Below are 25,886 nucleotides of genomic sequence, written 5' to 3'. Positions count from 1 at the left end.
GTCAGCGTTATTGGACTGAGTGAGTACGCAGTGACCCTTTCCTCCCCGACGGTATCCCCTCACTACCATAACCAAGCCCCGGCACATTCCCCCCTACCGACGGAGGGGTTAAACACCTGGCTGCCATCCCATCGCCACCGAGCGCTTCCAAAAGCAGCGGTGGTACTCCACCTTACCACACACCATCGGTGGCATCATGAACTTTAAACACACAACCCCCTGTAAATACTCCCCTTTTATTTTGAGTGGCCGCATGACCCCTCCCGGGTCCAGAGACCCCTCAAGCCACCGCGGATCCCGATCCGAGGAGCTTTGGCTGCTGACGCTGGGGCGGCACACCTTGTAGCTGGATCCCCTTAGCCTTTATTCCAGGTACACTATCAGCTCAGAATTTTATTGATTGAGTGGTTATAGAACCAGTGGTACAGTTATTTCTCCAAAGGGTCCCAGGAGCTGTGTTTGCAACACTATAATGCCAGGCTTCATGCTATTTGTGCTAATGTGAGCAGCTTATGTGGCCTAAACATGCTACCATGGCCTGCAATGTCTCCAGACTTGTCTCCTGTTAAGCACACCTGAGACATCATTAGTCACCAACTGTAAAGTGAGCTGCCAGCACTGGATCTTGATGATTTGTGTGGCCAAGTGCATTTAGTGTAGCAAAACATTTCTCAATCAAATTTCTCCATTAATTGCTTCATTGATAGCATGGCAAGGCGTCTAAAGGCCACTTTACACACAGAGATAAATCTGCGGCAGTTCTGTGGTTGCAGTGAAATTGTGGATAATCAGTGCCAAGTTTGTGGCTGTGTACAAATGGAACAATATGTCCATGATTTCACTGCAACCACAGATCTGCCAAAGATTTATCTCTGTGTGTAAAGTGGCCTTAAGTGTGAGGATTTCTGGCTCTCATAGTAGATACAGAATTAATGCAAATATTTTGATAATTTTGTTTCAAGATTTTCACCATTTGCACACCATTAACCTTTCTAAGGATTTTGCTATTTTCATAATTTCACGGATTTTCCATATTGGTGTTACAAATTCAGTGTTGAGGAGTGTATACAGTACTGTGCAAAAGTTTTAGGTCAATTTGGTAAAATGCTGTACTGTAAGAATGCTTTAAAAAGTATATATAAAGTATACTTGTCAAGTATATAGTTTCATATGCCATTTTGATGCAGCCAGAAACAGTTTAGGTGACTTCTAAATGTATGCATCTTGCAACACTTATGCAGGCGTCACACGGGACGATCTATTGTGCGATTGCACGAGCGATCGCACCCGCCCCTGTCGTTTGTGCGTCACGGGCAATTAATTGCCCGTGGCGCACAAAGTTGTTAACCCCCTGTCACACGCACTTACCTCCCGGATGACCTCGCTGTGGGCGGCGAACATCCTCTTCCTGAAGGGGGAGGGACATTCGGCGTCACAGCGACGTCACACAGCGGCCAGCCAATAGAAACGGAGGGGTGGAGATGAGCGGGACGTAAACATCCCGCCCACATCCTTCCTTCCGCATTGCCAGCGGGACGCAGATAAGCTGTGTTCATCGTTCCCGGGGTGTCACACGGAGCGAGGTGTGCTGCCTCAGGAACGATGAACAAGCAGCACACAGAAGAAGAAACGACTTTTTGAAAATGAGTGACATGTCAACGAGCAACGATAAGGTGAGTATTTTTGCTCGTTCACCGTCGCTCGTAGCTGTCACACGCTATGATTTATCAAACGATGCCGGATGTGCGTCACTTACAACGCGACCCCGCCGACATATCGCCCGATATATCGTACCGTGTGACGCCCACATTAAAAAGGTGGTCCACTACAAAGTGGCCACATCAATTTAAAGCAGGGAAAGACTTTTTTTATTACCTCCTTTTTCCGATTCAGCCTGTGAGCGGCGCTATCGCTGTCTGCTCATCCCCATCACGTGGCTGCTTTGACCTCTCATGTCTGGTGTTGTCTCATCATTGGAAGTTGAACCGGCAGTCTCCCTGAATAACTGGGCTGTGGGCGGATTTTCATCATACGTCACAGCATCTTGCGTGCTTGCGGCGCTCTGTTAAATGGTGAAGGTGAGAGCGCACAAGATGCTGGGTTATGACGTGCAATGACAATCCATTCAGAGCCCAGTTACTTAGGGAGACTTGGTCTCACCTCAGTGATGCTGGGTCAACTTCCAATTTCAGAAGTTGACATGACATCAGACATAAGAGGTCACAGCAGCCCATGTCAGATAATGGGGATGAGCGGACAGACAGGTTGAATTGGAAAAAGAAGTAAAGAAGGTATTTAGAAATTCCCTACTTTAAATCGATCGGGCCACTATGCTTTGCAGTGGACAACCTCTTTAAAGGAGTTTTCCCGTCTCTAAGATCCTACTACCTTCAGTTGGAAATATAGTATAGTTCTCCTGATATCATGTCTATTACCTCATGTGCAGGGCATTGCAGGTCCTTAGCTATCCATGGTTATGACCGCGAGCAGCTAACTAACTGTCACTATATGAGTGGTCGTAGCTGTGGATACCTAAACTGCAAGGCCCTGAACATGAGGTTAGAAACATGGCTATATCAGGAGAACAGTAATACATTTCTAATTGGCGCTATTTACAATTATTATTATTACACCTACTACATATTGGGATAGGATCTTGGAGATGGGAATATCCCTTTAATAATCTCCCAAAATTCTTAATAACCATTTCCAAAAAGCGGGAAAAATTATCACATTCAGCGCATACTATGCATATTCCTTGCAATCCTTTGTGTTGATTGATTTAGACAAATTAAATGGCTTTTAATAAACCTTGTGGTACATATAATATTAATTTTTGTATGAAGTTGAGTTAGGAATATTCTGTAATAAAGGTTAAACAAGTTCATATTTTCTCGGTTGACCGAGCTGACATATCTATAACTGAGCAATGTTCTTTATTGCTGTTGTTCAATCACAATCAGTCAGTACAGAACCTATACACAACCACTGATCAATAGTCTGACCTTTGTAATATTATGTTGCTCGAACAGGTCCGTCTGAAAAATCCAAGCAGCAAACCACTAGTGTACCAGGCAACAATAGTAGGTCGAGAGTTAGCTGATTTCTCATTGCCTAAAGGAAACATGATAACGATTGCCCCAAAGTAAGTAACCTTTCTTATTGTCTTCATTGAAAGCGACAGCTCAGACAGCCCGAATATGGAATACACAAATACAGCATGTTAATTGTGAATAATAAGGATTTCATTTTTACCAGGGGATATCCAGATGTTTACATTATTCATATATGGTAAACCCTGTGAATATATGTATTGCTCTTTCAGTTTATATGGAGACTAATCCGTGGCTTTTAGTATGTGTATTTGTGAGGTTTTTTCCAACTTGAAGACCATTAGTTTTGCTTTTCTTGAATTATCTTGAGTAGTAGTCAACTGGGTCAATGTGCTTTGACATGTAAAACATGTATGACATTTACTGTGTTCTCCAATAGAGTATACATTATTGTGTGTGACCCATAATACATCATCCTTTATACTCAAAACTAAAGTTGACAGGGAGTAAAAGCTGTGTCAGAGCTGACATCGCTATCAATGCAACAGTCCTCTTGTTGTTGACCTTGTTCCAGTTTTTATTTTACATGAGGAAATTAGTGATGACCTGCTTTCCTTGCTCCATCATCTACATTGTTCCTCGGTTGCCTCACTAGAGTATTACGTAAAACTACTTAAAGGGGTTTTCATTTTAAAGTTTAATCAATACAGTAGATCTTGGAATAATAATAATTTCCACAATTGGATGTGTTTAAAACAAATGTTCCCATGCTGAGATAACCAAATATATGTCGCTGCTATGCACTGTGTAATGGCTGTGCATGACATGTGTGACGCCTGCCTGGAGCCACAGACTCAGGATCAGTGAAACAGGTGGAGAGAGGCAACCGCCCACAAAGCAGGAACCTGGACTCCACAACCCTTTAACCCCTACACAGGGATATGGAATTACGACAGGGCCCAGGTGATCGCTGCCCATGGAAGACTGCAGTCCTGAGAAGAGTAGCAACCAGGTAGGGTCAAATCTAGAAGGTAGAACAAGGACAAAAATCATCAGGCGGGAGGATGGTCAGATATCAAGCTAAGGGTCAAAACCAGAGCTAGCAACGAAGTTCAGAATTGGCAGGCAGAAGAGTGGTCAGGTAGTCAAGCTAAGGTCAATATACGGGAAAACAAACAGCAAGGAACCTGAGCCTAGCAGGGAATTACAGGACTATATCTGGCACCTGCCAGCAGAAGGGAGAAAGCATAAGAGGGGTGTGGTGCCCTCCCATTGACCCCAGCTAAAAGGTAGTTACTCAAGCAGGAAGGCACACATCACCACAGTCAACCAGTGGTACTGCAGGTCCTGGTGAAACCCAGCCTAATAGATGAGCGGAGCCTGCGTCCAGCAGTGCAACCAACTTCTCCCTTGTCCCCAGCGCCGTCCACAGTGGTGACGCGGCGGTGTCTGGTGATCGAACCAGAAGTCAACTCCGGTGGAGACGTGACAACAATGGTAGTGATTCATTTTTTTGCCAGGTGGTGTAGATTGGGTGCAGAAATATGCTGTTGAAATTTCAGCACCAAATCTGCATCTCTTGACAAAAAAATCCTGCGGTTTTCTGCCAGGAGATGCAGGTCTGTGAACTCAGTGACCTCACCTGAGGTGAGGTCACTGAGTTTACTGAGGTCATCTGAGGTCAGGTTACCTGTCAGGTGGAGAACCGTGGGAACTTCCAGGTGTGACCACAAATAATATGAGTGACATCACCGATCACTGCCACAGCTCATTCTCTGCCTGAAGCCCACAGTGGGCGTTCATGTTCTATGGCCTCCCCTCATCACTTCAGATGTAGCAGAGCTGGAATCGCCATGTAACTTCATGTGGATTACGTTGGACCTGGGTGTTTTCGGGTGATAAATTGGTGAAAGAGGGTGGTTTTATTGTATTTCAAATAAAGGATTTATTCGGTGTTTGTGTTTATTTTTTCCAATTATAGTTTAGTGATGGGGTGGTTTCATAGATGCCTCCTCATTATTAATCTAGGGCTAAGTGGCAGCTGCGAGCTGTTATTAACCAGTTATTATTACCCCGATGAGCTGTGTAAAGTTCTGGGATTGTCACATCTAATGGATGCAACAATCCTGGATGGCTGCAGGCTACTAATTTTAGGCTGAGGGGCCCAATAAGCATAGGCTTCCCCAGCCTGAGAATACCAACCCCCAGCTGTCAGACTTTATCATGGTTGGGTATCAAAATTGGGGTTGAAGCACACACCGTTTTTTATAATTATTTATTAAAATATTTAAAAAAAAAAAAATCCTGGATGTGGTTCCTCTTATTTTGATACTTAGCCAAGCACGGCTGGGCTGCAGCCTGTATTTGTATGCTTTATCTGTATCTTAATATGGGGGGGACCCTACACCAATTTTGTCTTTATTTATTTATATTTACTCCAGTCTACAGTGACTCGCAGGTAGGGTCTGTGATTGCAAGTAGTACGACACGCTGTTGTACAGGCTGGGGTCGCTGTCTGACTGCAACCAATCACAGACGCCAGGACTACCAGCGGGCGGAGGAAGCAGTGCATATGCATGAAGGAAAATAAGTGGCCCTGGAAGTAGAGTGAGCAGCCCAGAAGCAGTTACAGCCATGCCGGAGACTCGGTAAGTATAGCACGCTTGCTTTATTTTTACTTTATTTTATTTGCCGAGTTGCTTCATCCGGATTAGCTGGAGCTCCCTGAGAAGTTCAGATACTTTTAAAACCACATGGATATGGACTTTTACAGTCCTGGTCCGCCCATCACTATTCCTAATATATTCGCTCATCACTAGTAATAATATATATTCAGAGGTGGGGCATCTGCATCTTATGGCTGTATGAGGCACATGGAATTTCTGTGGTTCTGACATTCTGAGTCCCATAGTCTGGAGATTAATGCTGAGATAAATCCCCCTAAAAAAATCCAAGGGAGCACTCACCTTTGAGGGAGCCTGACAGTTTTTTCTCTGAAAATATAATTGGAGGCATACATACATTAGGTACAGAGAGGCCCCATAGACTTCGATAGGGACCATATTGCGGTTTTGTACATTTTATATGGTTTTAGATTATATAGAGCTGTAATACGGTAGTTTGCATGAGCAGTAAATGTGAGTGATTGCATATCATCTACTACTTTATGACTCTTAGTCAAGCTTGTTGGGATTTATGGTTAGCAGAAGGAAATTGGTAGGTATATAGTTCATGAGGCTGAAGGCAATGGAGTCACATTTTTGAGCGATCATATCATTTAGCTGCATCGCATGAAATCATTTAATGTTACTAAACCCTATTTATAAGCTAATGCATCCAAAGAAGAGATCCCTTCTTCTGTGTAAGTTGTCATTGTCAGCAGTAAGCGAGCGATTAACTCTTTGACCTTGGGAATAATTACATTACATGGCAGGTAAGCCTTTATACTCACAACCATTTTTTTGGGAATATGACAAACTTTTTAAAGAAGTACAAAGAGTCCATTATTGATTGTGACCTATTACGTCTCCTTAATGCTGTATATTTTTCGTCTTACATCAGCAGACTATAAATGTCCTCGTACTTAGTTGTCGGTAATGAATTTCGGATCAAGGCATAATATAATTTAAAATAACAGCTTGCATTTTTGACAAGTTAATACCTTGCTTGTTTCTCCCTTTCTTTCCTTTTCAGTGCCTTATCAGCACCTTATAGTTTTGGAAGAAAACTCTTTTCACATTTAACTGTCATTACTGAATGTCAGCGCTAATTTGGCAGAAGAAATCGAGGGAAAATGATTTGAACTGTTGGTGATGCATGCAGAATTGCCGCATTGCACAGCCCTTTATTATAGCTAAATGCTTTTTGATGTACAGTATTTCCATTTGGTTTGTTTCCAGCGGGAGAGTAACAAAACATTTCATATTGGTTCCAGCCTGGCATTAGATTCTGTATTACAGAAAGGCTGATGTGACCGTCTCATTCTATGTGATCTCAGTCCTTCCACTCAGCATGATGATTGATGGTCGGATGCCGCTCTTGTCATAATATCTATCAACATATTTCATGAGATTGTGCTCAGATGCTTATAAGCACTGTACAAAGGCCAGTCATGTAGATTACCGAGGATATCTAAGGGATCACCAGGGGTTAATATCAAGTTATGAGCCGCTGAAATAATTACCTCATTTTTCAGTTATTTTTACATAATTAAATCACTATGGTTGTGCCAGCACCCAAACACAATAAAAGTGGCAGCAAAACCACATTTGTGTTTTTTACAATGATTTGGTTTGGCCATGTTTTTAAATAAGCTGTTTTACACTATGTTCACACAGGGAGTCTTTGGTGCTTTTTTGCATGTGTTTTCATTGGTTTTATGCAATTACCTGCTAATAAAAAAGCTGCTTTTTATGCTACCAGCAATATTTATAAGATTCCAGAAATCTCATGCATATGTGGAGCCCCATTACCTTCAGGTCGACTCAGTGTCTTCAGGGACTCCACGTGCGACGATTCTTCTGGCCACAGGTACGTCAGGTTAACTTCAATGGGAATCGTGATGCCACTCTCGGTATTGCGGTCAGGCGGTGACCACCACTGCAGTTTAGGGAGCTTCTGGGGCTGATCGTAAATGCAGTTTGATGTTATGGCCTCCCGAGAGTGAGGCTGGCCCCAGGGGCTCAGTGTAAGTGTGTAGTACTACAGGTCGCAGAAGAACTCACACACAAGCAGCAATGTCTTTCAGGGTTTTTACTCACTTTCAGATGGTAGCTGTGAGTCAACCTGGGTGATACTATGATGAACCAGGTGGAACCAGGTATCCCTTTAGCTGATGTCGGGTTGACTGCTGACTCGCCTTCCTAGCCCTTCTTGTTTGGGGTGACTCCTTACGTGTAGTACTGCGGGGATCACCAAGGAAAGTCGCAACTGCTGTTCTCCCCTTTCTGGCCCGTTTGCTGGCAGCGTGGACCAAGGTTAAGAAGCTCCAGGCTCAATCCTCCTTATGGGCCCCCTCGTTGCTGCTGATGCTGCAGACTCTGTGTAGGTTGGTGAGGCACATTCAGTGCCCTCACCATCAGGTTTGGCAGGCCAAGTAGATGGGTTCCTGCTCTGGGGACCTGTTTGCTTGGTTTACCGGTAGTCTTCATACTCAGCCACCTCTGCACTAGGTGGATTTCAGGCAGCACCACTGGGTAGCCTCTCTCCCCCGCCAGCAGCCACTACAGGTGCAGGGTCTGAGCGTGTCCTGATCTTCTACTCCACACCTCAGACGCAGCTCCTCCACTCCTACTCCTTTGGCTGCCACTGCACAACTCTCTAGCTTCCAGTCCCACTACCCACCACTAGCTGGGATGCGAGTGCTACGCCCCCTCCCTGGGACTGCCCAGGGGTCCCCTCTAAGCTGTGTGTGTGTCCTGGTTACTAAGTGTCTGTGTGTCCACACCCTAGTCAGCCTTCAGGATTACCTGTTTTGTACTGACCCAGCATGGGTGCAGTACTCAATGGCGCCTGACCAGGTCAGGGGTGCCACATTCCCCCTTAGTTACCAACAGCACGTCCTCGGGCTGTAAAGACAAGAAAGGTATAAAGGGCAAACTTTTCAGATAAAAACATTTAAAACAGTATAAAACATTATAAAACACACCAGATACCACTTTTCACCACCCTCCACCCACAAGTCCTTAACCCACCCAAGACCCTCTGATCTTCTTCTTGAGGTTGGTGATTAAAGGGTAAGCCTCCCTTGTCGAGCCGCATCTTCGGCCACTTCTGGCAGGAATGTAGAGGCGGCGTTCTCGGTCAGGGTCACTTCTTTGTGGTGGAGAGCCATGCCCCGTAAACAGGTGTGCTCCCTTGTCGTAGGCGAGCCAGGCCCCTCAACAGGCGTGCTCTGGTGTTGGTACCTCTGGGGTAACTACATGCAGTGCGAGAGTTTGTGGCTATAGCCAGTTCATAGCCTTATGGTCCGTTATAAATGCACAAAACCAGGTGCAAAGAATTTTTCAAAGAGTTCTCACAATAGTTCGTGTGGGCACATCATCTTGAACTTCTGTAACGTTGCTTAACTGGTAACTGTAACTTTCTTACTTGCTCTACTTTTCATAGACCTTCTCCTCTCACAACCAGGGCTCTTGCTTGCAGGGCTCTGACACCTGAAGGTTTCTGCGCCTTCATCTGCATCTTTAGCTGTGTCTTCTTCACCAACATTTTCAGTGTAGATGTCTTCCTCTTTTTCAACATCAACTTCTTCTGATGGCGATTTCTTTAGGGATTTGGTAACCGCAGTAGGGGTAGGGCTTGATCTTGCCGCAGAAGTTTCTGGGACCACTCCGGGTCCAGGTGACTGCCTGGGGACTATGTATCTGTCCACTAGGTCCTTAGGGAAACATGCACTCAGCTCCTCCTTGAGCCGCAGGAATACTGGGTCTTCTCCCGGCGGTGACGCAGGACCCGGTTCTTCAGTCGGCGGCCGCGGCGCGGTGGCTGCTTCTGCTCTGCAGGCAGGGATAGACGGCGTTGCGGCCTGGTCTTGTCTGGCTGGGCGTGGCTGCGGCCTGGTCTGGTCTGGCTGGACGAGACGTTGCTGTGGCCTGGTCTGGAATGGCCGGGCGTGGCGTTGTTGCGGCCTGGTCTGGTCTGGCCGGACGAGACACTTCTGCACCAGACATCGCAGCAGGGACTTCAGTCGGGATCGCAGCAGGGATCATGGCAGGCATCGCAGGGGCCTCTGGTTGTAGCGCCGGTGGGGTCAGCGTACCCCAGCGGGCAGGGGCAGCGTGGGACTCACCCAGAGGCATCAGCATGGGGGTCTGGGTAGTCACCTCTCAGCTCGGCACTTGTCGCGCGGTCCACCTCTCATAGGCCCGAACCGCCGCCGCCAGCTCCCGTAGCTCTGAGCGCCCTTCCATCACCTGCTGGAGGATCCTTGCTTGCAGCCAGTCACAAAACTGGGCAAGCTCCCAGTCCCACCAGGCAGCGGAGCCTGGTTCTGGGTCACTGCGTGCGGACGTCATTCTCTCTGCGTCATTGCTGCTTACCAGGTTCCTTCTGCACTCTCTGAGTTTCATTTCTTGCAGCCTTGTGACTTTTCCTTCCTTTTCCACCAGCCTGGAACATCTCCGCTGGGTATGGTCAGATCCGCTCCCATCACTTGCAAGGTCCGAGCACTCCAGGGGTTCTCTGGGTAGCCACACCTCTTTGTGGGCGGTTACTTCTTGCGCGGGCTGCTGTTGTTTCTTGGTGCGCTTTCTGCAGTGGCAATATGGCGGTGCTTCAAATTTTTCAGACAGACCGCCAATGCACATGGTCACCTGCCTTAACAGGTCTAGTCCTGATCCTGTTCATGATGCCAGATGTGGAGCTCCATTACCTTCAGGTCGCCTCAGGGTCTTCAGGGACTCCACGTGCGGGGATTCTTCTGGCCACAGGTTGGTCAGGTTAACTTCAATGGGAATCGTGGCACCAGTCTCGGTATTGCGGTCAGGGGGTGACCGCTACTGCAGTTTAGGGAGCTTCTGGGGCTGATGGTAAATGCAGTTTGATGTTATGGTCTCCCGAGAGTGAGGCTGGCCCCAGGGGCTCAGTGTAAGTGTGTAGTACTACAGGTCGCAGAATAACTCACACAAAAGCAGCAATGTCTTTCAGGGTTTTTACTCACTTTCAGATGGTAGCTGTGAGTCAACCTAGGCGATGCTATGATGAACCAGGTGGAACCAGGTATCCCTTTGGCTGATGTCGGGGTGACTGCTGACTCGCCTTCCTAGCCCTTCTTGTTTGGGGTGACTCCTTACGTGTAGTACTGCAGGGATCACCCAGGTAAGTCGCAACTGCCGTTCTTCCCTTTCTGGTCCGTTGGCTGGCAGCGTGGACCAAGGTTAAGATGGCTCCGGGCTCAATCCTCCTTATGGGCCCCCTCGTTGCTGCTGATGCTGTGGACTCTGTGTAGGTTGGTGAGGCACATTCAGTGCCCTCACCAGCAGGTTTGGCAGGCCAAGTAGATGGGTTCCTGCTCTGGGGACCTGTTTCCCCATGCGGGCTTGGTCTACTGGTAGTCTCCTTACTCAGTCACCTCTGCACTAGGTGGATTTCAGGCAGCACCACTGGGTAGCCTCTCTCCCCCGGCAGCAGCCAGTACAGGTGCAGGGTCTGAGCGTGTCCTGATCTTCTACTCCACACCTCAGACGTGGCTCCTCCACTCCTACTCCTTTGGCTGCCACTACACAACTCTCTAGCTTCCAGTCCCACTACCCACCACTAGCTGGGATGCGAGGGCTACGCCCCCTCCCTGGGACTGCCCAGGGGTCCCCTCTAAGCTGTGTGTGTGTCCTGGTTACTAAGTGTCTGTGTGTCCACACCCTAGTCAGCCTTCAGGATTACCTGTTTTGTACTGACCCAGCATGGGTGCAGTACTCAATGGCGCTTGACCAGGTAAGGGGCGCCACACATACACACACACACACACACACACGCGCGCATGCACACACGCGCATACACACACACGCATACACACGCGCGCATACACACACGCGGATACACACACGCGCATACACACGCACACACATACACAGACACATACACACACACGCAGGTGCACACACACACACATGCAGGTGCACACACACACACACTCCTGCTTTTTGACTGAAATGGCAAAATGCTGTGTTTTGCTGTGTTTTTGAAAGAAGCAGCATGTTATTTCCCTTAAGCATGTTTGCTGCTTTTTTCACCTTGAAAGCATTGAGAGTGAAAAAATACAGCTTTCTTTTTTGCTGCGTTTTTGATCCCTTTTTGGTGAATGAAACTAACTTTATTTAAATATGTACTGTAGACAAATCACACACAAAAAAATCCAGCAAAAACAGCAAAAATGGAGTCAAGAATTAGTTTCTTTACTTCCAAGAAATCAGGTTGTGCTGTCAAAAAAACAGCAAAAAAGCCAGGTGAACATAGCCTAAAGGCTGCTTTACACGCTGCGACATCGCTAGCCGATGCTATCAATGTCGAGCGTGATAGCACCCGCCCCTATCGTACGGCCGATATGTGGTGATCGCTGCCGTAGCGAACGTTATCGCTACGGCAGCGTCACACGCACATACCTGCTCTGTGACGTCGCTGTGACCGGCGAACCGCCTCCTTTCTAAGGGGGTGGTTCGTTCAGCGTCACAGCGACGTCACTAAGCAGACGCCCAATCAAAGCGGACGGGCGGAGATGAGCGGGAAAAACATCCCACCCACCTACTTCCTTCCTCATTGCTGGCGGGACACAGAAAGGAGATGTTCCTCGTTCCTGCAGTGTCACACGTAGCGATGTGTGCTGCCGCAGAAACGAGGAACAACATCGTTACTGCAGTAGCAACAATATTTGGGAAGAGGGGGGTATGTCACCGATTAGCGTTTTTTAACGTTTTTGCAACGATTCAAAATCGCTAATAGGTGCTACACGCAACGACATCGCTAAAGCGGCCGGATGTGCGTCACAGATTCCGTGACCCCAACGAGATCGCTTTAGCGATGTCGTAGCGTGTAAAGTCACCTTTAGGCTGGCATCACACATGCGGGCTTCTGTGAAATTTCGTGAAGGTGACAGGGGTCTAGTAATGACTAACACTGACTGTTAGGGTATGTGCCCATAATCAGGAACCACTGCATCCTGGAAGCGGAGGGTCCTGACCTGTGGGGCCGCGAGTCCCCTGCACAAGAGAACACAAGAGACCGCAGCTGCTCGTGCCCACGATCCGGTCTCAGGCAGTTGCGGTCTCTCGTGTTCTCCCTGCAGAGGACGCTTGCGACTCCGTAGTAAACAATTGACATGCTTGCTACTTGGAAAGCTGCACCGCAGGTCAGTGTTTGCTGTGGAAAAAACAAGCACAGTAGGCATGGGATTTCTAGAAATCACATCCACTGTCCTTGTACTGTACATCGTAGTGTTTTGGACACAGTTGAAGCATGCTGTGTCTAATACACTGTGAAAACTGATCGTGGGCATGTACACTTAAATAGACAAGAGTCTTCTAAATGGGTCTAAAACCACAGTGGCGCTGAAGTGTCAAGTTTTGTTTCCCTAGTCAAAAAAAATAGATATCATTATCTAATGCATAATAATGAAACAGTATTTGTGACGTAGTGGATAAAAAGTTCTAAAAGCTGGGCTGCCTGTGACTACATCAGTCTCCAAATAGCCACATGAAGCATTCTGTACCCATCAGAATGATCATTTCTCCATCATGGTGCTTCAAGAATACAGGGAATTTTTCTTAACGAACGTAACATTGTTCCACTGTTTAGTATAAATTTATTAATGTTATGGATCACTGGTGAGGTGGATATGCTAAGCAGAAGATAAGGGAGAGCAGCACGGACTAGAGACATTGATGCAGTGGAGTTTGATATTCTAAATGGCACAACATTAGCGAGAAACAGTAGACCTAGTTATGCTGGATGGTATGTGGAACAGCAGAGTTAAAATTCCTATTTGGCAGTATAAATAACATGGAATAAAATAGCTGGATATGCTTATTGGCATGTGGAATAGTATGTAAAAGTGTAGTTGGATATGTAGGATTTCAACCAGAAACTCCAGACAAACACCTTGAAATTGATGAGCCGAGTGTGCGGACAGCATTTTAGAACAATAAGGTTATGTTCACACATGGCATCTTTTTGCCATTGCATCTTCAGTGCATCTTGAGTTCATTGAAAATGCACTAAAGACGCACCAAAAACCCACCAAAAGCGCACTGTGTCAAAAACATATTGCGTTTTTACCATGTTTTTGCCCAATGAATTTTTAAGTCAAATCTATTGACTGTAAGGGCTCAAAAACGCTGCAAAAACGCAGAAATAATTGACATGCTGCATCTTGGGTGCATTTTCAAAAACGCAGCCAAGATGCAGCCAACAAAAGATGCCCAGTATGGACAGCAAAATAAAAATCTCATAGACTTTGCTGGGGGAAGGAAATGCATGCATTTTGGTGCATCTTTGTAATGGCAAAAATGCACCAAAGATGCATCAAAAGATGCCATGTGTGAACTTAGCTTTAGTCTGATTTCAGAGACAGGCACGTTGATATAACAGAGTATTTGGACAGCACCTTTGATCTATAGAGCTGGATTAGCAAAAAGTCATCTTGATGTAGGAGAGCTGAATGTGTCTAGCATCTAGGAGCAGCAGAGTTGGATAGCTAGCACAGTATATGGACATAACTTTGGAATAGCAGAACTGGATTGGCAAAAAGGGACTGTATACAGACTGTAGCAGTGACCAACAATAGCAGAGCTGAGTCTGTCTAGAAACTGAGCAGAGTGCAAGCACTTGGTAAGAGCTGGCACTCTCTGAATACAATGGTGGCATACAGCTATCTGAGCCAGCCTTAAAAGGCCATAAGAGCGCGACATCAAAGAAACCTGACATGCACAAGACCAGAAGAGACACCCTCTGAGAAGTAAGATGCACGGTCCGGCACTGGAGCTAGGATAGGTGAGTAACAGTAATGTTCGCCTTCCTCTCTTCAGTCAGTGGCAGCCTTTCAGCAGGTTTAATTGTATAAACCATTTCCACCACTTTGATATGAGAGGTGAGATATACAGTGTGTCCACCCATATCCTGTCCACCGCCATTAACTTGACAATGGCGGCAACTATAGGCATAGAAGTGGTGTCTAGGTATAGTAAAGTAGCCATGCACTATGCAATGAAACCACCTATAGCGCCACCTGGTGGAAAACAACGGAGTTAGCATTTTTATTTCGAAAACGGAACGAGATAGAGAAAAAAGTGAATTACAAAGTTGTAGGGCATCATCAATTCAATACAAATCGACACCTTGCATACAGAAATGTTATGGACACAGTAGACACACTGTAGACTGGCAGACACAGAAAAATAAAATTATTCTTCTCCTTGCAAATGGGGTAACACAATACAGCGCCAGTTCTTTGCTGAAATGGCCTTTCGATCATGTTCCAAGCAGACCTCTTGGCTGGTTCCTAACATTTTTGTTTATTAGGGTGAATCCTTCAGGGAGGATCGGGAGTCACCCTGCATTCCTACCAGTGCCTTGCTGTTTTTAAAACTCTGTTTTCTCTGAACCTGTGCAGCATTTTAGAGTAAAACTAAGTGCATTTTAGTGAAGTTACCTGCTGATTTTTCCTGTTACCCATGGTTAAGGTGGCTTTACACGCTACGACATCGCTAAAGCGCTCTCATTGGGGTCACAGAATTTGTGACGCACATCTGGCCGCTATAACGATGTCATTGCGTGTGACACCTATTAGCAATTTTGAATCATTGCAAAAACGTTCAAAATCGCTAATCGGTGACATGCCCCCCTCTTCCCAAATATCGTTGCTGCTGCAGTAACGATGTTGTTCCTCGTTTCTGCGGCAGCACACATCGCTACGTGTGACACCGCAGGAACGAGGAACATCTCCTTACCTGCGTCCCGCCAGCAATGAGGAAGGAAGGAGGTGGGCGTGATAGTCATCCCGCCCATCTCCGCCCCTCTGCTTTGATTGGGCGGCCGCTTAGTGACGTCACTGTGACGCTGAACGGACCGCCCCCTTTGAAAGGAGGCGGGTCGCCGGTCACAGCAACGTCGCAGAGCAGATGTGTGCATGTGATGCTGCCGTAGCGATAACGTTCGCTACGGCAGCGATCACCACATATCGGCCGTACGATAGGGGCGGGTGCTATCACGCTCGACATCGCTAGCAGCGGCTAGCGATGTCGCAGCGTGTAAAGTGGCCTTTAGGCTCCTAGTAGTTGTGGGAAAGGAGGGAATTCCTTTGCAAATTTAGTTATTCCATGAAACATTCTTATGTAAAGCAATAAATGAATAATATGAAGTTTTTACATGTAGAGGTCAAATACTTGAATAATTTTCTAAGACTTACTTTTAATGTTTTTCTCTCCTGGGACTGAGCTCATCACTGAAATACTGCTGGGAAAGTAATGACTTTTCTTGCGGAAGCCGCCTGTATTGCTGGCTTTTTCCCAAGTACTGCTTCTCATCAAAGAATTAAAGAATAAGAACAAATTATTTTATCTCACATTTAAAGTATGAAGAACCTGTGTCATCATGAGGATGTGTTATGTGTATTGTTAATAGATCATGTAACTTATACATTTCTAAATCATGGATTCATCTGTCTATTAGCAACTTTTTCCTCTATAATCTGAGTTGAGTTTACTGAGTTTACCTCAGGTGAGTTCACTTGAGGTCACAGGGGAACAGCAGTTCCCATGGTACCTCAGGTGAACACATTGAACGCAAGTCAAGATAAATTAAATTGAATTTCTATACATTCCAAAATAGCCGACAATGGCAAAAGCACCATATTGCTCTCATATGGCAACCTGAATGTTACAAAACAAATGTTCAAACAGAAAAACAGCAAATAATGGTATTTAGTTTCCAAAAATACCTTATAAATTATAATATGTTATAGGGGATCCACACTGAGGATCAGGAGTGGGGGAGGATGGAGTTTGGATTTTTCCATGTTCTCGTGGACATAGGATGAGGAGAAGGGAAAAGGGTTATACAAGGGGTAAATAGCTTGAGATAGAGTAGGTCCATGGTATGGCCCAACTCCACCATACTATAGTAGCTCCTATAGGTGTTGGTGTTGGTGGTGAAATTGTCCCACAGTGTAACCATGGTGGCAGGTGTCAGATCCACTCCTCCCACAAACTGATAGTACACTCTGGTGATCTGACTGACCACCTGGTGTTTGGAGTATGGCTGGATCTTGTGGAGTTGGTGGTGAGTGCAGAGGCAATAATGGTGTATTCCCTGCTGGTGGCTGGTTGCTGGTGGTCCTGTGGCATTGACATGCATAGGTGGTCTATTGTTGGCAGCTGCCACCTTTCAACAAATTCATAAAACACCAGGGAGTCATTCGGAGCTATAGAAACTGGTACAGCTATATGAAGTGCTGCTATGGCATGCAGCTTGACAGGATGGGAATGTCCCACATAAAACTGATCAGGCTACGGCAAAAAGCCTTGTCACCATCATCATTACCCATGCACGATAGGTTCATAAGGTTGATCTTATTACCCTTGGGCCTAGTAATGGGCCTTGTAATGTTCCTCTATGCTTGTTTCGATGGGTGATGGGGTCAGTTTGGGAGGAAGTGTCCAAAGGCTGGGTTGAAGTACTGCCCTGGACATGGACCTCTTCCTCTGGTGTTTTCAGATGTTCCCAGTGGTTTTCCTCTTGCCTCCTCCTTGCACCTCCTCAACAGGATCCAACACCTCAGAATCCAAGCTTGTGTCCCTTGTGTTGATTATGGATCTGGATGTGCAAAAATACGTCTTAGTACATACATTGTTTGTACATTTAAACAAGATAGTAAATACCCAGCAACGACCAAAACTTACAGACTCAGATTAATAACTGGGGCCAGGAAATGGGGGAAATGGGGACTGTCAATGTAAAGGTATCTCCTTTTTTAAAATTTGCGTGAAATGCTGCTTTACCCACAGTTGACGCTTTCACCAATTTTAGTCATGGCAGTTCTGCCAGCGTTATGTCACATCAGTCACTGCAAATTAACGGAGTGCAACAGTTGAAATCACAACATCCTACAAGGATGATTTTGGTCAACACGCGATTGTGTTTTGCATAGAAACTTGTCTCTTGTCCGGTTGACAAAATTGGGAAGCCAGTGGACATGTCCCCGCTAATTATAGTATATACCTTATATGGAGATAACTTTATAGCCATCTATACATTTGGCAGAATGTAATTCATTACTCAGTACCGTATCTAAAAACCATGATTATTAATTACACTTTGAGCCTCTTGTGTGCTGTCATCATATTTTGGGTACATTCTGCAGCATTTATATAACCAGGCTGTTTTCCTTTTTCCCCAGTCGAAATAGCCAGGGTCCTGGGCATCCCACAGTTCAAGCTTTTCCTGGACAAGAAAAATGATCAGTTCCACATTCATGTTCCTCAACATGGTCTGCTTTTTTTCTCCATAGATGTGTTTTTTTTTGGGTTTCTTGGTTACCAGGAGGCTTTTGGCTATGAACTTCCTCTGCTTGGCCAACACAATTTCCTGGTTCTTATGATGTGTGTGTACAAATCGGACAGTACATTGATAGTGCGTATGGCATACATTTTTTATCACATCCATCGACATGCATTGGCAAGTCTTGTCCAATTTGCAGACCCACTCACAGCATGCTGTGATTCTTTGTTACCGAAGTTGAATGCAGCTGAGAAAAAAAATGCAGATCAGCACCATCTCGTTGAATAACATTGTCCTAGTGCAATCCAATTTTTTATTGGATTGCACCCTTCTGATTTATATGCCAGTGTGAATGAACCCGTAGCAGTAGTGTCACTTGACTTAGGATATTTAGGAATACCAAAGTCTTGTGGTTTGGATAAATCTTTTTAATGGTGTGGTAAAGCTCCTAAAAGGATCGGTGGCACTAGAGGGACAGTTTCTTCAATCCTTGGAAGAGGGCTTCTTTGCATTAGGCATGACCTGGTGTGTACACTTTGCCTGAGGTATATCTCTTAATTACTGATCATTTAATGTCCTTCAGATTATAAGTCATAACATTCACTAGAATAATACAAGAATTACATATTACCGTTGTTATCAAAGATAAAGGAGGGAATTATGTGTCCCTAATCTAACATGAAAATAGTAATAAATAATTTACATCTAAATATTTATTTTGCAGAAGCCAAGTGGATATGACTATAGAGTACAAGAGTCGTTTCTTGCACCCAGCTGAAGCAACCATGTTACTGATATCTAAACCTAGCTGTGGAGCAGGTGGGACTACACTCTCCTTCTCTCTTCAGTCTAGACTGACTGATTTATCTCCAACTGTAAGTATTTTTTCTGACTTATTTGGGGTAAATAATATATTACAAAAAATAGAATCGTGTATGATGCTCACCACAATCATATAGAATAAGCCAAGCAAATGGTGTAACCGATTGTGTGAAGACAAAATAAATTTAACTTTTAATAAATACTGATTAAAATATTTTTCACACACAACATAAATGGTTGCAGAGCAACCAATATAGAATACAGTAAGAGACATGCAAATCTCTCACTGTATACACAGATATTTAAAGGACAAATACAGTAAGAGAAGCCGACACAATACAGATCTCTTAAGCCAGCTGTACACCTTACAATTAGGTATGCGATCTCGTATGCGATGTGACACGCCCAGGTCGCATATGCGATCTAATGAGATTGCACGTAGGTCGTTCATTTGCTGTCACACGAGCGTTAGTAGCCTATGTTAAATTGATCAATTTTCTGTGCGATCCTTTAGATCATGTGTTCTGTGACGTATGCATTGGGCACCCTTTTTTTTTTTATTTATTGACTTGACAAGCGTGTGTAATGTGTAGGGATGCGTTTTTACTATGTCATCTGCCATTCAGCTCTGCTACATGGCCGCTGACAGCAGCCACAGACAGCCATGTAGCAGAGCTGAATGGCAGATGACAGCAGACACAGACAGAGCCGCACTGTCAGAATGAACTCGGGTGAACTTCACCCGACTTCATTTTCATGCTGCGGCTCTGTCTGTGCCGCTCCCTGATTAGCGGTCACCAGTGAAGGACTCACCGGTGACCGCTAAACTCCTGAGTAACTGAATTGAGCAGCCCTCTCTCATATACTCACCGATCCCCGATCCCCGGCGCTGCACGGCATTCACACTGCTCCGGCGGCTTTTACTGTTTTGAAAAAGCCGGCCGCCCATTAAACAATCTCGTATTCCCTGCTTACCCCGCCCACAGGTGCCTATGATTGGTTACAGTGAAACACGCCCCCCACACTGAGTGACAGGTGTCACACTGCACCCAATCACAGCAGCCGGTGGGCGTGTCTATACTGTGTAGTGAAATAAATAATTAAATAATTAAAAAAAACGGCGTGCGGTCCCCCCCAATTTTAAAACCAGCCAGATAAAGCCATACGGCTGAAGGCTGGTATTCTCAGGATGGGGAGCTCCACGTTATGGGGAGCCCCCCACCCTAACAATATCAGCCAACAGCCGCCCAGAATTGCCGCATACATTATATGCGACAGTTCTGGGGCTGTACCCGGCTCTTCCCGATTTGCCCTGGTGCTTTGGCAAATCGGGGTAATAAGGAGTTATTGGCAGCCCATAGCTGCCAATAAGTCCTAGATTAATCATGTCAGGCGTCTATGAGACACCCTCCTTGATTAATCTGTAAATTACAGTAAATAAACACACACGCCCGAAAAATCCTTTATTAGAAATAAAAAACACACACACATTCCCTGGTTCACCACTTTAATCAGCCCCAAAAAGCCCTCCATGTCCGGCGTACTCCAGGATGGTCCAGCGTCGCATCCAGCACTGCTGCATGGAGGTGACCGGAGCTGCAGAAGACACAGCCGCTCCGGTCACCTCCACACAGCTAATGAAGACAGCCGCGCGATCAGCTGAGCAGTCACTGAGGTTACCCGCTGTCACTAGATCCAGCGGTGGCCGCGGGTAACCTCAGTGACAGATCAGCTGATCGCACGGCTGTCTTCATTAGCTGCGTTGCGTGGAGGTGACCGGAGCGGCTGTGTCTGCTGCAGCTCCGGTCACCTCCATGCAGCAGCGCTAGATGCGACGCTGGAGCATCCTGGATGACGCCGGACAAGGAGGGCTTTTTGGGGCTGATTAAAGTGGTGAACCAGGGAATGTGTGTGTGTTTTTTATTTCCAATAAAGGATTTTTTCGGGCGTGTGTGTGTTTATTTACTGTAATTTACAGATTAATCATGGAGGGTGTCTCATAGACGCCTGACATGATTAATCTAGGACTTATTGGCAGCTATGGGCTGCCAATAACTCCTTATTACCCCGATTTGCCAACGCCCCAGGGTAAATCGGGAAGAGCCGGGTACTGTCCCAGAACTGTCGCATATAATGTATGCGGCAATTCTGGGCGGCTGCTGACTGATATTGTTAGGGTGGGGGGCTCCCCATAACGTGGAGCTCCCCATCCTAAGAATACCAGCCTTCAGCCGTATGGCTTTATCTGGCTGGTTTTAAAATTGGGGGGGACCGCACGCCATTTTTTTTAATTATTTAATTATTTATTTCACTACACAGTATAGACACGCCCACCGGCTGCTGTGATTGGGTGCAGTGTGACACCTGTCACTCAGCGTGGGGGGCGTGTCTCACTGTAACCAATCATAGGCGCCGGTGGGCGGGGTAAGCAGGGAATACGAGATTGTTTAATGGGCGGCCGGCTTTTTCAAAACAGTAAAAGCCGCCGGAGCAGTGTGAATGCCGTGCAGCGCCGGGGATCGGGGATCGGTGAGTATATGAGAGAGGGGGATAGACTGACATGGACAGAGAGTGAGGGACAGAGATAGTGACGGACTGACAGAGATTAGTGCATGACAGACATTGTGAGGCGCTTCAGAACGCAGCTTTTCAGCTGCGCTCTGAAGCAGACCTTTTTTAAGTTGCGGTGCAGAGCGCACACCTGCACACATAGCATCAGATATCAAAATCGTATGAGGGATGTCACACGTTACAATTGACTAGTTTCGTACTACCAAACGTCCAATGTATGAGGAATAAACGACGTGTATGCGATCACCGTATTTTCGTTCAATATCGATCGCATGTAGGTTTCACACGCAAATACATCACGAACGATGCCGGATGTGCGTCACTTACAACTTGACCCCGACGACGGATTGAAAGATCTATTGAAGTGTGTAAAGCAGGCTTTAGGCCGGTTTCACACTTGCGTTGTTTGGACGGGAATGGGCTCTGTCACAAATGTAGTACAGTTCATTTATTAACAGTGGAAGCGCAACACCATGTGGGCACATGCGGGTAGTGTATGAAGCACACAATAGCATGGTGTTGCACTTCCACTGTAAATAAATGAACTGTACTACATTTGTGATGGAACCCGTTCCCGTCAAAACAACGCAAGTGTGAAACCGGCCTTACTGTGTACGTGAAGCCCACCTGCAGCAGTCGCCCCAGGGACATAACTCCACCTTCAGAGACGCCACAGGGTCTCCACTTTGGTATTTCTGGCAACAGGTATGTCTGTTTTTTTATATATAGGAGTCGTGACGCCACTCATGGTTTGCGGTCAGGGTTATGGGTGACCGCCACTGCAGGTTTAACGAGCGTCTGGGGCTGATGGAGTCTGCAGTCAGATGGTGTGGCCTCCCGTGAGTGAGGCTGGCCTCAGGGACTCGGGTGTGTAGAACAACAGGTCCCAGAATAATTCAGTCTCAGTCCGGAAAGTCTTTCAACTTGTTTTTACTCACTTTTAGATGTTTTGTGAGGTACCCGGGCGATGCTGAGATTAAACCAGGAGAAACCAGGAACTCCTTCAGGCTGTTCTGAGGGTAACCATTAACTCGCCTTCCTAGCACTTCTTGTTTCGGATAACCCCTGACTTGAAGTACCGTGGGGTCTATCCAGGGAAGACGCTACTGCCGTTTCTCCCCTTTTTGGCCCGTTTGCCGGCAGCGTGGACTAGGTGAGATGACTTCTGGCTCTGTCTCCTTATGGGTCCCCCTGTTGCTGCTGAGGCTCGGAGTCTGTATCGTTGGTGAGGTACTTCCAGTCCCCTCGCCGGCAGGTTTAGCAGATCAATAAATGGACGTCTACTCTAGGGACCTGTTCCCCGTGCGTGCCTAGTCACCACCAGTCCCCGTACTTGACTGCCTCTCTTCAGGTGTCTTTCTGACTGACTCACTGGTAACCGTTCTCCCCCGCTAACGGCTACTCCACGTGCAGGGTCTGACTTGCGTGTCCGAGCGCCTGCGTCTCCTAGCAACCACGCTCACTGCTGTCAGACTGGCTCTCCTCCTACTTTCCTGACAGCCTCTGCAGCTTAGCTCCCAGCCCCTCCACTACACCCTTTGACAAGAATTGAAGGCTAGGGTCCCATCTAATGGTGTGGGAGACCTGGTTGCTATGTGTCTGTGCGTACACACCTCATTCTGGCCTTTGGAATTACCTGGGAGCACTGTCCCAGCATGGGTGCAGTACTCAATGGTGCTTGACCAGGTCAGGGGTGCCACATGTACACAGATGTTCTTACAAAAATGGGACATCAATTGTAGCCCAACCGATGTCCACAAAAATATGTACACAAAAGATTGATGTGAGTAATCACAATATGAAAAATCCTCAAGTGATAATAGAAAAAAACATCCCCAATACATACTAATGGTCATAATTAAACACTGAGGTGAAAATGAAAGAGACATGTTGTCCAATAGAGGAGGGGGGAGGGGGCAAAACAACTGCCTCACATTACCCCTCAGTGGCAACAATCTGACCTTAAATGCTCCTAGACCTCCCGACGCGTTTCATAATTGGCTTAATCATCAGGGAAAACTGGCCAGGAAAGCAAAAGCTCAAATTGGAGCAATATGATCACAATATTTTCAACAGAATTTTGTTAACAAAAAATGATAACGTGCACAAAGAACACTCAGCATATGATAAAACTAGGTCCTACCTTAAGATTCATACGGACCTCCAACATAATATGTACGGGCATAATATAGCGCACAGGACTTTAAAATTACCACCCTTAAATGTGTTCAGGGCGGGTATAGTCACCACCCACCATGGCAATCAGAGTGAGGCTTGAAACGCTCACCTAGTTCCAGATGGCAGGGAAGGTAATTCCTGGTGCACCAGAAGGTATAACAGAATATTGCCAAATATTACCTGTGTCCTGTATTGAAGCAATCATCTGGACACAGGTGTCACTACCAAAGTCAGGTGACCGCCCTCCACCTAACAATCCAAATAAGGCTTGGAACACTCACCTGATTCTGGATGGCGGGGAAGGTAAAAGCTGATACACGAAGAAGTTGGGTCAGAGCATTACCGGATGTGTCCGGCGCTGGAACGCACACTCAAACATTATGCGTTACAGGTCTCGTACCTCAGATGTCACTACCCAGATCGCGCAGCTAGTGACTCAGAACTTGTTATTGGAACACCTACTGGAACGAAAGCCTGAAAACTATGCGCTCCAGCTATCACACCCTAGACGTAATTGCCATGATAGTGCGGCCGTATATTGTATCTAAAATACACATGCCTTTCTACTAAGGTGATGCAGTATGGCATATGGTCACATACCCTGTACAGACAGCCATTATCCAAGCAGCACAATAATATCGTCAAAAACATATGAAAATATAATTGATAATTAATGATAAATGTGTGAATATCGGGGTTCCAATCAATGACTAAACTGGGGGCCTTGAGTCCTCCTTTCCGACTAATTGCACAACAGTAGAGCAGAAAAGTTTGAATGAAGTGTTGGTTATAGTAAGCGCAGGGCTACTTCATTCCAAATCTGAGGAAAAGACAGATGAGCCCAGCTTTGTTATCGTTCAACCCAAAGACATTGAATGGAGTGCCTGGGTGCTGCTCCATTATCCTGTACTGTGGATAGGTGCTAAACCTCTGTTTTGGAAAAGCGGTGTACATATACTGCTTGTGTATATATATGTGACGCCCTGGACTAGCCAGGTAGTCACAGATAGAGCCCCGCACAACACCTGTCCCCTAAAAAGGTGTCATCAGCCAACCATTAAAACCTAGTCACCCCTCTCAGGGCTTGATAGACACACCAGGGGGCTGAGCCAGGCGGTTGGCCACGCCAACCGAGGAGTCCAGAGAGCCTGAGGCGGGAAAAGTAGGCTGTCTGTTAGTGGAGGTGAAGTAGAGTAGAAGCAGGCCTGTGCCCAGGTCTGCAGCAGTCTGACAGGTGCCAGGGTTGGAGCCCGGGCACCTTTGGCTAGGAGACATACGGTGGCCTCAGTCTGCAGGAGCCGGGAAGACGGCTCGGTGGAACCGTGGTGGACCGGAACAGGGTAGTAGCCCGCCGGTACCGACCCGGGGAATCGACTCGGAAACTGGAGCACAAAGGGGGGTACTCAGACCCTGAAACGAGGTCCAGAAGCAACTGGACTGAGTTAATTAACTGATTGTGGTCTGGACTACAGGTCCTTTCCCACCCAAAGTCCCGACTGAAGACAACAGCCCAACGAGGGGGATAGAAAGCCACTGCACAGGCAGAGAGATCCCACAGGCCAGCGTCTGTGGGCAAAAGGGCTCTCCCGACATCCACAAAGCCGGGGAGTGGACTTCCGATGCTGAAGCACAGGTAGCCCATAAATACACAAGATGGTGCAGGAGAAAGGCAGAGACCACCAACCGGGTGGGGGACCAGACGCAGCCGGCTGCGGGCACCGACCACCATCAACTTGGTTTACCAGAGACGCGTGTACATTACTAACTGTGAGTACAACAGTGCCCTCCGGCCGCGCACCTCCCTGCACCGCCCAACTACCCCACCAATGGGTCCCGGGGCTACCATCCCTGCCCACGGAGGAGTTAACAACTTGCTGCATAACTTCTCCCCCGGGTGCCCCCGTAACTGCAGCGGTGGTGTCCACCTTCACCACAACCCGTGGGTGGCGTCACAAACTCAAAGACGGCTCCGGCCATACACCTACATCCCCTACAAGTGCCAGACCCCTTTCAGATCGAAGTGGACCACGGGGCCACCGGGTCCGGAGACGCTCGAGCCACCACCCGGCAAGTCCGGATCCGAGCAGCTCGGTTGCCGCCGAGCACGGGGCGGTGCACATATATATATATATATATATATATATATATATATACTATATATATGCTGTAGTACCCGGGCGTTGCTCGAGATAGTAACTGTCTCTCTGTCTCTCTCCCAGTCTCTGTCTATGTGTCGCTGTCTGTCTATCTCTGTCTGTCTCTTTCCTTGTCTATCTG

The 25,886-nt window shown here is 46.7% G+C and overlaps 1 protein-coding gene across 1 annotated transcript in view; it reads left to right on the top strand.

Annotated features, from left to right (window-relative positions):
• Nucleotides 1-25,886, top strand: part of CFAP47 (cilia and flagella associated protein 47) — a 1,094,449-nt gene that overhangs the window by 361,332 nt on the left and 707,231 nt on the right. Inside the window, 2 exon segments of the mRNA XM_075333814.1 lie at nt 3,033-3,145; nt 18,763-18,913. Of these exon segments, the coding sequence (XP_075189929.1) occupies nt 3,033-3,145; nt 18,763-18,913 (264 nt within the window).

Source organism: Anomaloglossus baeobatrachus, chromosome 2 (genome assembly GCF_048569485.1).
Source record: "Anomaloglossus baeobatrachus isolate aAnoBae1 chromosome 2, aAnoBae1.hap1, whole genome shotgun sequence".
NCBI lineage: Eukaryota > Metazoa > Chordata > Amphibia > Anura > Aromobatidae > Anomaloglossus > Anomaloglossus baeobatrachus.
Note: the sequence above shows the minus strand (reverse complement) of the source record. Positions and strands in the feature narration are given on the sequence as shown.